The sequence below is a fragment of the Stegodyphus dumicola genome, chromosome 1 (assembly GCF_044657685.1).
Source record: "Stegodyphus dumicola isolate Sdum_Otavi_A_Nest chromosome 1, ASM4465768v1".
In the NCBI taxonomy this organism is placed as follows: Eukaryota; Metazoa; Arthropoda; class Arachnida; order Araneae; family Eresidae; genus Stegodyphus; species Stegodyphus dumicola.
In genome coordinates this window covers 284,524,216-284,537,846 of record NC_140768.1, presented here as the reverse complement: position 1 = coordinate 284,537,846, position 13,631 = coordinate 284,524,216, and the positions used below count along the sequence as shown (strand labels likewise).

At 33.4% G+C, this 13,631-nt stretch overlaps 1 protein-coding gene across 1 annotated transcript in view; it reads left to right on the top strand.

Moving 5' to 3' along the window:
* The window catches only part of LOC118187966 (uncharacterized), a 74,422-nt gene that overhangs the window by 54,606 nt on the left and 6,185 nt on the right, over positions 1–13,631 (top strand). Inside the window, exons 2-3 of the mRNA XM_085810331.1 lie at positions 6,617–6,829; positions 11,831–11,886. Of these exons, the coding sequence (XP_085666457.1) occupies positions 6,617–6,829; positions 11,831–11,886 (269 nt within the window). The remainder of the gene's footprint in view (positions 1–6,616; positions 6,830–11,830; positions 11,887–13,631) is intronic.

Sequence of the window (13,631 nt, the reverse complement as noted above, 5' to 3'; positions counted from 1 at the left end):
TCATGAAAAATGAACAATTCTCTTGCCGGGACTCGAACCTGGACCTCTCGAATACGAGCCCACTATACTAAACCGTTACACCACGAAGGCGTGCCGAAAGGAGGTAGAAAATACGTTTTTTAAAGGGTGGCTGAGAATTAGGGACTCTATAGCTGGTAGTGAAGATTCATCATCCACGACCTTTTAATTCGGGCGCTACTGTGGAGTCATTCGATTTTTCTCTGCCACGCGTGGATTTTGGAGCTTTTAGACTAACTCAAATAATTTTTCCAACGCTGTTGGATTTCGAAGCTCAAAGTAGTCCTGATTCTGGGGTAAGAGTCGGCAAAATTATTTGAACGACTTCTTCGTCCGGCGTCTTGCCGTACAACATATTAAAAATCTGGACTTTCTGCAAAATAAATTCCGTCAGATCCTCGATTTTATACTGAAATTTGCTGAATAGCTCTGACTCGAGCTTGGCTGTATCCTTCACTATGGGGAATGCTTTAATTAACTAATTTAAGTTAGTGAAGTTCCTTTGTATCCACAGTTCATTGTATATTCACTGCATTCATTAATTTTAAAATTACGGTGACAACCTTCAAAGCAGGCGGACTTTCGACCTCTTATACCATAAGAAAGTCGTAATTTTCATGTGATAATAAATACAGTGATTTTAAAATGCTGCTTAATTTTGTTTTTCTGAAATATAAAATCATGTCATATGTTTTATTTTAAATAATACCTACGATTTTCGACATTTATATAACTGGAGCCGAAAGACGGAAAACACAACCGACGAACTTAGTACGCTGCAATTTCTGCAGAATGCAGAAAAAAAAAAAAAAAAAAAAAGTAAAAAGTAAGTTATAGAAATATATCTTCAACTATCTGGAAAAATCTCTTATCCGGAATCGGCGCAGTGCCATTGCTCCCGTTTAAAATTGATGCTAGTGTATTTTAATGCTGTAAAGCCGTATGCCGTAAAGTCATTATATGCTTATAAACAGTTACTGTATAGTTGATGTATATAAAACAGTTACTGTATAGTTAATGCATATAAAACAGTTACTGTATAGTTAATGTATGTAAAACAGTTACTGTACAGTCGTCCAATTTAAGATCTCAACTAGATGTTATAGCAGTCCCATATATAAAATTTCAACTTTCTGTGGCCAATCATTTATGAGCACCTACAGACGTCACAAAAAAAAGCTTAAAAAATGGTCCGAATGGATTCAGGAACGGTCAAAGTGGATATTTCCATTGAAAGATGATAGCCGAAATTTTTCGCTCTTACAGTATTTCCTTTACTTCGTGAAAGGAAGTAACAATGTGGAAAGAAGATACAATATGTATGAAAATATAGAAGTCGAATTGTAGCACAGGCAATAAATTGTTTTCAGATAAATAACATAAAAATAATTATTTAACTATAATTTCGCTTTAACCACTTGAGTATATTTTGTATTTGAAAAACATATATATCAATACACACAAAGTAAATTGATCTATAAAAGTTAACCCTTTCACTACGTGTGACCTCAGTACTTTAAATCATTCACAAATTAGTCAGAACCTGACTACTATGCTAATCTGCTAATGCGCCATCTTACGTACAGCAAATGAAAGCTAATTCATCAATAATCAATATAGAACTGAGGCAGACTGAATTAGTATTACAGCGCTCTGGACCTAAATTACCAGACACTCTCTCTCTGTCTAAATTTAGATCGCCGTCTCTTAATTAAACTCACTTAATTTGCGTTTCTCCTGAATTAAAGGATGAACGTACAGATACAGAAAAGATTCAACATAAGAAATAATGCGTTAATTTAAAATAAACGTTACGCTTTCCGCGCCCAAAATGTGCAATTTCAAAAAAAAATTTCCTACAAAGCTCATTAATAAGTGTTCATCAGTTATCTTTACTACGAATAAAAATTCTAAGATTTTTTTTTTCTTTGGTTTAAAAGTAAAATTCAGAAGAAAAGTTTTTAAAACTTATCTGTTTGAATCGGGTCTATCAAAGGCCGAGTGGATAAGACCGCTTAACATTGGTAGTTCGATCCGGTTCATATCTCGGTGATGAGTGGGAAATTTCGTGACTTCTAATACATGGCGTAAATACGAGCATGACTTTTCATGAGGACCCATTCTCTTTTAGAAATTCTCCATGAAGGAATTTCCAGCCTAAGATAAAGGGCCCTCCCGTTCCTTGCATTAATCATATGATCTTTTAAATCATGTTACATTAAAATAAAACATGTAAGAAGAGATGTGGATCATCTCTCTCCCCCTCTACGATAATCGAGTTAAATCAAGAACGTAAGAATAAAACGGAGTGCTATAAATTCCGAGTAATGATGTCATATATAATTAGAAAAACCTACTTCAGTATGATTTAATTAATTTTAAAAAGATTTTGCGCGTCGAAAGAAGGTAGCGTAATATTTGTACTGTTTTTAAACTTTTATGCAGAAACATTTGGCATAAATTCAAAGCTCATTTCATTTCATCTCAGATCATGTTTCTGTATTGAGAAATGTTTTTATACATATGATTCTCAACTTCGTGATTTATAGATAGAAATGGTAAGAAGTTTCACTTGCTCATTTTTCCTGTTGCTGCAGATTTCATACTGTTGCGTGCGAACGGGTTCGTAATAAATTGAATGCGCAAGTCCGATGAAAAGTGAATAAAATTTATTCTTATCACAACAAATAAAACAAAATGCTGAAATTTCCTCAGAGATATTCGTACAATATCGCAATATCTCACAGTAGTTATATTTTAAACTACTAAAACGGTTAATAGAACTCGAAACACAGAGAAAGCTAATCCGATCTCACCGCGAATTCGCTACAATAATCAAACAGTTTTCTAACAACATTGTAAGAAACTCATAAAACAACTGAAATGAGATGTTTTCCTCCAGCTTTTATACGCTAAAAGAAACATGCCCATATTCGCAGTAGGATAAATCAGGCACGAGAATGTTCTGGTGTTTTCTCGATTTTTCTCGATAGCAAAAGAATATACAATTACGAGATATCTATTTATTAAAATGTTAAATGCGCTTGCTCCTGTATTTTGATTTTTCCGCTGTAGCTTTCTCTTCAAGTCTCGTGCTACATTGCACGTTAATATAAAACAAATTTTAATTACACATTCTACTAAAATAGTTAAATAGAACATTTTTAGACGACTTTGCTTTGCTATAAAAAAAATCGCCTGCTTGAAAGCTTTTTTTTAACTCAATAATATTTTCCAAAGTGTAAATTATCGTCTGCTACACGAAAATTTTATTTTCAGGCAAAATAGCGCTTTTAGAGAAGCAATGCACGAAATGTTATGTTTATGCTCTTTCCGAAGAAAATTATTCGTATTTAGTTATTACAGAAGATAAAATGGAAATAAAAATCTGAAAGGTTTCAGGTTTTAAATTGCGGCCAAAGGGGCGTCTTTTTAACATTTTGTCTGTTACCTTTATTTATTAAATATCAACGCTCATCGCACTTAAATCGTAAAGTTCAGTTCAAGAGCAACATCGCAAAATACTTGTAGTTTTAAATTGAGCATATCTTTAGAATTTCCGATACAGAGTCTCGCGCGCTGGAGATAAAAATGTTTTTTTCTGTACAACGTTGCCATTGCTCGCTTTGAAATCCTTGAGTTTGTTAATCAAAAATTCCTTAAATTTTTATAAAATATGAAATCGATAATAAAACAAATTCCAAATTTCAAATTTGGGCTTTCACATGCCCATATTCGCAGTAGGATTACGTCATTCAAAATTCGATGGCTCCATGTTTTATTACAATGCGAGAAATATACATACATTTATGCAGACTTTTTATTATTTAATTTCTTCAAATATAATACAGGACTCTAACATTTGGTGGCAACAGTTTGAAAAGTGAAACGGACATTTATAGTAAACCAACGCAAAATCGCAAAATGAAAACAATAGTCCTTCAGGGACAAAGCCACTTTGGACTAAAAATTGCTGTGTAAACCATGATTTTTCGGTATCTAAAGCAGCGATAGCTAATATTGTCAACGAGAAAGGAAGAAGAAGTCAAAGTTTGGCTTCAAGTATAAAAATCTGTTCAAAATACATATCCAAAGAAAAAACTGAATCTTCGAATGTTGCAAAAATAAGATATTTAAAGTTAAAAGAAAATCCGCCAAGTCAAACGAGAGCTGCAGAATAATTAAATGCTCAGTGTCATCCGTAAACAAAACGATTAATGTTTATTTGAATCTTAAAAAGGCGAAAAAATGTAATGTGCATCGTCTTTCTCCACGAAATATCGCAAAACGCGCTGCAAAATTCGAGATGCCGATTACTCGTAGAGCGGCATCACGACCAATAGATAGCCCTCGAGGCTTTGCCATAATCACACACATAACACACTCACGACCAGTGTCGCAAGAAACGGTGGACATATTGTTTCGGTTCTACGTATTCGTGGATTTGGAGTGATTGTTGATTGATGACAACACTTGATGAAGAATTAAAACACAATTTATTCGTCGGTGTTACAAAGGAAAGTTCCAAAGACGCGTTAAAGTCGTTGAAAAATTATGACAGACACGCTGAAACAATCAGTAGCGCAGCCTATAACGGTGAACACAGCTTCATGGTAAAACACTAAAGTAAAGCAGTCTTATCCCTGTCGGTTGCTAATAGTCTTTAATTCACGTCACACAAAACGTATAATATACTTCATTTCAACTAAAATTGTTTAATAAGGATATAGGTTTATTTATCATTGCATTATTTCTAAGAATCTCATTTCCCTTTCCTTTATATTCTGAGAAATTATGTTCACATGGATTGCGATAAATTTTAAGCATCTGTTTTTTGGGGGTCTTATCTTACTTGTCTGATAGTAATATCACAACAAGCCCACGAAGTTCTTCTTGGCAAGGAGTGCAAGATTGCGCCTGTCGTTGGCAACGGCCTTGAGCACCGTACAGGTTATAGTATGACTTCGCTGAATTCTGCCTCCAATTTTGATGGAGAGCTCTGAGTATTTCTCCAATTTTGATAGAAATACTCAGAGTCATCACGAAAGAGTTCATATTTTATTTAAAACTCAACTCTTCTGTACGAGGTACATAATGCATGGTACTCGAAATGTCTTAAATATATTAAAAATAATAATATTGCAAATGCTCATAATACCTATATCAGTTGGAATATATATTATAAATTAAAGGCGTTTCGATTTATACATGCAAGATAAATGTAAATTAAAAAAAATCAGTGAAGTGTTAATTTATTTATTGCTTTTACGCAGCTTTTAAGCAAAACAGTTATAAGTCGACAAATAAAGATTTCATGTCAAGTCGATAAATAAGTCTAGAAACTTTAGAAAAACTCCGTTAAAAGCATTTTTGAGTTATACGTATATACACAAGTGTTGTTCAAACTTTGTCATGACAGTAAACTCATAAAACTATAATCTCCTCTTCAGGAAATTAAATATTGAGAAAGCATTGAAAATATATGAGAATGTTGCAAGCACTTTATGTGGGAAAATACGAGTATTATTGTTTCATTAGAATTTTGACACATAAAAATCAAAAAAGTCATCAGATCATAAAAATTATTGGTTGAATATTAAGTAAAAAGCACCCTGGAAATTAAGAAAAACGTAATTGGAGGAAAAAAAAAAAAAAAAAACTTTAAAATCTGAAAGGTTTTAGATTTCAAATTACGTCCAAAGGGGCGTCTTTTTAACGTTTTGCGTGTTACCTTTAATTTATTAAATATCATGTTCTTTGGACTTAAATTATAATATTCAGTTCAACAGCAATGTCGCAAAATAATTTTAAAATGAGCCTATCTTTAGAATTTCCGATACACAGTTCAGCGTACTAGAGATAAAAAGTGTTTTTGTTTTTTTTTTTTTCCCGTGCAGAAAAAATTAGAGGCCATTGCTCGCTTTTAAATTGTTGAGTTTGTTAATGAAAAATTCGTTAAAGTTTTTCGAAATTTGCCCATATTCACAGTAGGGTTACATCATTCAAAATTGGATAACTCTAGGCACCGTTGTTTTTTATCACAATGCGAGAAACATACATACATTTATGCAGATTCTTCTTTATTTAATTTCTTCAAATATAATACAGGGCGATAGTATTTGGTGGCAACGATTTGAAAACTGATACAGCCTTTTAAAGTTTTCAACGCAAAACCGCGAAACGAAAACAATAGTCCGCGCCGGGGACAAAGCCCCTTTGGACTAAAAAGTAATTATTTACTTAATCACTTTTTTTTTTGCAATCCGTATGTTATTCCAAAATTATTATTATTTTTTTTTAACTTGCAAAACTCCTAACCCCAGGGTTCTGCGGAACTAATTTGAAAACAACTTACATAAAGTAATTAACAAAAACTTAAGTTTATTCTTTAGCGAAAAACAAGTGATTAAAATTAGACTTTTCCGTAATATTTTTTCTCCCTCCATATCTTATCTGTATCTGCAAACGACGTCGCCGCTTTCTATTGGTTGATCAAATAATCGGTTTTCAATTTAAACACGTCAGGAAAGCAGTGAGTGTTTCCTTTAACCAGCGTTTCGCTGCTTTGTCAGCAAGGCTCTTTCTTTCCTTCTGTGAGGTTATCGCAAATTTCCGAAGCTGTCTTACGTGTCGTGTTATAGCAGCGCAAGACGTCTGCATCTTGCTCCTACTTATTTATTGAATGCTGTGCACAGTCCCTTAGCATCAACATCGCCACTAAGTGGCAGCCGTGAGTCTGTGATCAGCGAAGAAGCGTATATTCCCTCTGAGGTAAAAATTGAATGGAAGTACAAGAAACGTAAAACGTTCGGTAAGAATGCTTTGTAAATATTTCTTGAAATATTTAAGCTTTATCTGGAATTTATAACTTGCTTTGTGTGTAGTAAATGATGTAACTGCGCAACTATGTTTCGTAAAATTCCTTAAATGTATAAAATTCAACCATCAAAAGCAAAAAACTGTAAGGAAGAATATTATTTAATCCTAATATTTAATTTTAAATCAAAGAAAACAAGTCTTAAAACTGGTGTATTTTAGAATTGTTATGATTCTGTTTTTTAATACTAAAAACTTCCTCAGTATTTTATTTAAATGCTAGAAATATCTTAAAATACAATTTTCATTTAGTTTTAATTCGACGACTACTTTATTTTATTCTTTAAATTACAAATCATTGATATCATTTTAATGTATACGTTTTGTGATATTTCAGGATTTTAATGTTAAAAAATTCCTAATGCTTTAATAAATAAATTTAAGGCTAAAGTGCAGCATCGCCCACTTATTTGATTGGCGTCTATTTGGCGCTTTTTACAAGAGTAAGAAGAACTGGATTTTTGTCAATCTTCTTTGACTTTTTAAGTGAAAATAGGTCAATGCGTACATGCATTAAGTCAAGGGAGTGCGCAATGCCATTTTTGTGCAATTCTGGAATGTTTTTTTAAGTGAAAATAGGTCGATGTGTACATAGATACCGAGTATGTGCAATTCTTAAAAACGCGCCAAGCAGTGGGCAATTCTGCATTTTCCCCAAATCTAAAATAATGCTTTAATATGCAACAGTTTCAATCGCTCAAAATTCCATAAGTAAATATGAAGGTCAAACTGTAAAATTAAAACTCGTTTTTCTCACAAAATTGATTTTTCCCCCCCTCTTGGAAATAAGGAGTCACTAATACTGGTATTTCCTGCCTGGGCTCGATTCCAGGCAAAAGCACTGGCCGCATGGGTGTTTTTTGTTTTCCACATGTGTAACGTGTATACGAGCCAGTTTTCCTTAGAAAGTCTTCCACGAAACCATCTCTTAAGCAGGTAGCCCTAGTGTGTTTTGCCGTAATCTCAATAAACCAAAAATAAACCAGTCACCTGGAAATATGTTTTTGTTCTTTCGTCTTGATTCATGACTTGGAAGATCTGAAAGTTCAAGCAGTAAAGTATTTGGAAATACTTCCTCGGAAAGATGTTCACGTTGAGCTTCTCAACCTATTTTACAGCTTAGCTAAAGATAGCACAAGTGATGTCGTGTACAAGCAGATTTTCTATGAGCATAGACAGGATTACAATGTCTATGTTACAGTGTATACAGATGGATCAAAGTTCTAGGATCACGTCGGCTCTGCCTTCGTGTGCGAGAATACTATTGAGAGAAGAAAACTTCATCTCGCTTGTACCATCTTTACTGCAGAGATCGTTGCTTTGCTATTAGCTCTATTTTTCATAAAGTAAACGACAAATACTTGTGAGATTTCAGCAAAAGATTTCGTTGGTAAAGAACCACATTTTAACATTTTTAACTTTTTGAAATCTACAAAGTTTTACTTCTTTATTAGAATGCCCTGCATCCAATATGGGTTTCTAATCTAACTCTTATCTAGTTTTATTCATATCATCGAAATTTATCTTTTAACTAAAGATTTTCTATTTGTATTTCATGGTTTTTATATCCTGGTTTTTCGTAAAAGAATTTTATGTGTTTGATCTTATTGCTTGCTATTTTATACCTATATGTAATGTTGTCTTAAATTTCGACTCCTGAGTAGACACTGAATGGTGCATGTGTTGCATTTCTATTATCTTAAGTATAGGAATCGCACAACCTTTTGTCTTGCACAACATAAACCCCATGAGTTTTGTGTCAAAAAATATCAGCCAACCAACTTCCGTCTTGATTCATCAAATTCGACTGTGCATTATTAATGTAACAATTAAAGGTAAAAACTTAAAATCTTGGATTATTTTCCGAATTGTAAAGCAATAAAAAATGCTGAGCTGATTGAACGTCAAAAAAATTCTTGTATGCATTAAAATTTTCGGAACTCTGTTTAACTTAATTTTTTGCAGATATTTTGTAACTGCAGATATATAAATAAGAATTATACACTCCTTCAGAGCCGGGACAAGGGTGAAGCAAGTGAGGTATTTGCCTCAGGTGAATTGCTAGAAGGTGCACCAAATTGGCCATATGAATTCGAAAATTACTTTAATTATGTTTTAAAATTGTCAGTTATTATTAGGGGAAATAAGCTTTAGTAAACTAAAATTAATAAAACAACAGGAAGAATTGCAAGAAACTCGGGAAATTAATGCAATGTGCATTTCGATATTTTTTCTTATTTATCAAAAAGGAATTTTTTAATACTTTTCATTTGAAAGTTGTAAATAATTGGCTATATTATTTTCCTGAATTTATAAAGCTGAGATTAAAATATACTTTAAGAATTATGGTAAAATTATGCTATAAGAATTTTGAAATTTTGATTAATACCCTTATTGGTACTTTTCCGTTTTGCCGGCGCAAGCGATAAAGTCGCCAATAATGGTACAACCGATGCCAAACGGAATATTCTCGCTGGTAACCTTTTACGCCTCATTTTCAAAACAAGTCGCAGCTTTTTCTTATCAGATTGATTGTTTCTTCAATAGTGGCATATAATTACATAGAATTTTTATCAGATAGTTCAGTTTTATGTCTAAGGCCATTTTCGGTAATTAAGTCAATCAGGATGCAATCACAGGCTTTACCTGAAGCCGAAAATATGAAAAAGGTAAAGTCAAGGGTTAAATTCATCAATTCTAATGAGAATGCATTAGCGAAGTAAAGCACTGCGGTTTTATATAATTTCTGAGTAAGCTATTCGTACGAATTGAAATATTTCTTGCATTTAAACTTGCGTTCCAAATTAAGATTTAACTTGAAATTAATGTAGATAATTACTGAAAGCATTAGATTTTTGTAGAGTAGTTTACGTGAGATGAGATCGCTTGGGGTCACGTGATATGAACCCGCGAATCAGGATGTTGAACCATTAAAGCGTAGTAAATTCTTAAATTAATGTCTTTTTACAAATTTATTGTCTTTATTTATTGGCTTTTTATAAAATTTTAAGCGATATTAAAATTTTTATGCCTTCAAAAAAAAAATTCTTAGAACTAACATTTTTTTTAAATATTTTTTATGTGTATACTGTATATTGTCGCCAATAAAATCTGCTTGGCAAGATTTGCGCCGGCCAAACGGAAAAGTACCCATTTATTTTTGTTTAATACATATAAGGGCGCGCATTTACTTTTTTGCCTTGGGTGAAAAAATACCTCGGCACGCCTCTGCACTCCTTACATATTTACTTTTGAAAATGCTTATTCTGAATTTAAAAAAAATATTTATACATTTTTTTCGGCAACCAAAATGTGTTAAAACGAGATTATGTACGTTTTAAACGGTTTTGATTAAACTAGGCCAATAGGCGATAAAGTCTGAAAAATCCCTTAAAACGTTTCTTAAATATTAATTTATAATGGTCATCCGATGTTTCCCTGAATGTTTGCGACTTTAATGCCTTTTAAAGACTAAAGCATTCGCGCTTACCAGCGGCCGAGCGATTAAGTCACTGAACCCTGGTAGTTCCGACCTGGGTTTAACCGTAGGCAAACGGGGTTAACCGTAGGCAAACGGGCTGGCTGCATGGTCATTTTCGTGATTTCTCTTTGTGTAATGTCTGTACGAGCCAGTTTCGCTTACAAAATCCTCCACGAAGGCGTCTCTCCTTAAAATCCCCCCCCTCCAAAAAAGAACTCTTTCGCAAAACATTGCAAGATGTGGTTTACTTGTGGATTACCGGTATTTCAGAGAACAGGCTGGGCTGCATTAGCATTTTCGAGATTGTTTCCATGTGCAACGCATATGTGATTGAGTTTTTTTCTGGAAGATTAGGCCCGAGGGCATCCTTCACTTAACAGAATAGCTCTCAACTGTTTTATTTAATCAAACCAACTAATCGAATTTTATACCGATGTGAAATTTAAAGGCTTGTTAATATATAAGAAATATTTTGATTAAAAATTTGGGAAACTGATAAACTGAAGGGTATTTGCAAGGTCAATAAACAAACAAGGTTAAGCTGTTGCGAACGCTCGAGTACAGTGACGTCACTTGAAGTATAGAACTGAAAGACACAAAGGGAGTAAGGGATAGTTGCTTTTCACCAAATTATGTGCATGGACCTTATAAGAAAGGAGCCTTATACTCCTATAAGTTAGGTACTTATACCCTTACCTTATACTCTTACTATAAGGTCCATGACTATGTGACGTCAGGGAAGAGCAAACCTAGGAAGGAAGAGCATAGTAACCTTGGGAATTGTTGGTCGGCCGATACCTGCCTAAACATCGCCAAACGTATTGCTCGTGACTGACAGACAGTTCTAGAACTGTACCAAATTCTTCTACAAAGATTATTTTTATTTCTTTTTTTGTGGAGGAATGAGGCTAAGAGACGTGTGGATGGCTTTTTTCTCCAACTTCGATCTCGAGTTCCAAACGGTGGAAAGCGCCTGATGATCAGCAAAATAGGGGAATATGCGACAACGTAATGCTGCTCGTAATCTCTTGAATCATCACATGAAAAAAGAAAATAACAATTTGTTTGATGCTGTTTTGAACGTGATTACCAAAAATAATTGTGCCCCCGGAAATCAACGAAACTAGTTTCAGTTTCTTTGATCGCTAAGGGCGCCAATCGGTGGTGCGTATTGTATCAGCGTGTGCCGATTTGGTTATTATGGCAAAGCTGGCAAGGGCTATTTGCCTAAAGGCGATTCCTTCGTTGAGAACTTTCTAATGGGAGCTGGCACGTTGTACACGGAAAGAACAACGAAAGCGCCTATGCATTCTGCCCATTCTCTTGGAATCGAACCCAAATCAAAAGCGGATGTCAGATAACCAATACATATTTAAAAACTACCGACATGAACTCTTTTACATAAATCTAGTTATTGACATGGAAAAAAATAATATTCTTGTTTTTTACTTTTAGAATGCAGGAAGGAGGAGGCTGATGAGATTCGAAGGTTGTATCCTTCTAGTGTACCCGTAAGTTGAAACTTCAGTAAATCTAAAATTTTGCAAGTGTAATAGAAAGGTATTTCAATTTACAAACCTTTTGGTTATAGGGTAACAATTGCCAAATTTTCTTTAGATTGCACCATCTTGATACTTACTGCAAGAAAGCATACTTTCGTCATCAGCTCATTTCTATTGTAATATAATTTTTTTTAAACGTAAGAATTTTATCCCTTTAGTTATTTCAACAGGAATAGAATGACACATTTTAAAAACTTTCATTAAAAATACTTTGTAAACAAGAATACTTTAAGAGATAAAAGCAAAATGGTATGTAACTGTGGCCAATAAGCATCGCTGACGCATATATTTCTGTAAAAAATCATTTAGAGCGTGCTGCCGATAATAAACTCAGTTACGACTCCTTTTACTGGAAGTAAGTTACGAAATTTCAGTAAAATTTTGGAAGTGTTCGTGCTTCAGATATAAATTTGTAATTATACTCAGGTCTGAATCGTTGACTTTAAATCGCTTACTTCCACCTTTAAGATATTTTTCAATAAATGTTTCTGTAATTTGAGACCGTTTGTAGAAATTCGGTAAACTGCGCACGCCAGAAGCATCCCTAAAATTAAAAAGGAAATGTAGGAAACAGAGCAAGGACAAGGATGAGAAAAGTGAGGTACTTCTTTCATTCTTTCACTTGAGGCACTTGTCTCAAGTAAAAGGCTAGGAAGGTGCGAAATTAATTGAGAAATTTTAGAAATACACTTAAATATAATGATTAACTTTCAATTTTCAAAGACTCTGAGAAGTAGAATTTTAATAAAGCAATGAAAAGTACGTTACTTTCTTTAACACTTGCACATTCGCCTTTTTCATTAATCAATGAATCAGATATATAAAGGAGGTGCAAAGAATGATTCCCGAGTTCAAAGAATGATTCGATTACATCCCAGACACATTTGATTACAAAACCTTTTTTTAAATTTTCTTCAACCTACCTGGTTTTTGGCAAAATAATTTTTAATCATCTTGTATAAGGTATCAAATGATAAATCATTGCAGTGGGTTGAAACTAGTACCGTCTTTATTCACAGTCGATGAATTCGATGGATTCACAGTATATGCTCATGCTTAAACGGTTTTACCATTGGTTGCCCTAAATATGTCTTAAGTCTTGAAATAAGTCTTTTCTGTCTATGTTAATAATGATTGGTATACATGATATGAAACAATATTGGAGTGAGGTGCTGACAGAGGATTTATCGTAGCAAAAGGTAAATTTAGATGTCGCTAAAGAGAAGCGATATTACATACTTTCATCACAGTAAACCCACGCCCTTTTAATTTTTGTGTAGGACTTTCACGCTTAATTCAAAATCCTAGTTAATATTAGGGGAGAGAAAAAAAACGCAAAATAGAATTACTAATAGCATAAGTTATAGAAAAATACTATTAACAATTCATTTATATTTTCCAGCAGTTTAATTTGGAGAATAGATTTATTTGTTTACATAAATTAAATCAGTAGTCAAAACAAAAGCAACGTTCAATAAACAAAGGTTAGGTAAAAATAAACTATTATGCAAGTGGCACTGAAAGACAATGCAATTGTCACTGAAAGACAATGCAATACAATTGAACAAATATCGCAGAGTTTAAATTGCTTCCTCTCAAAAAAAAAAAAAAAAAAAAGTTCTGATTCTTGGCAGTTCATCTTCCAGACATGTTCTGCTATTATTCCACACACTTTTTTCTTCCTTTTTATATTT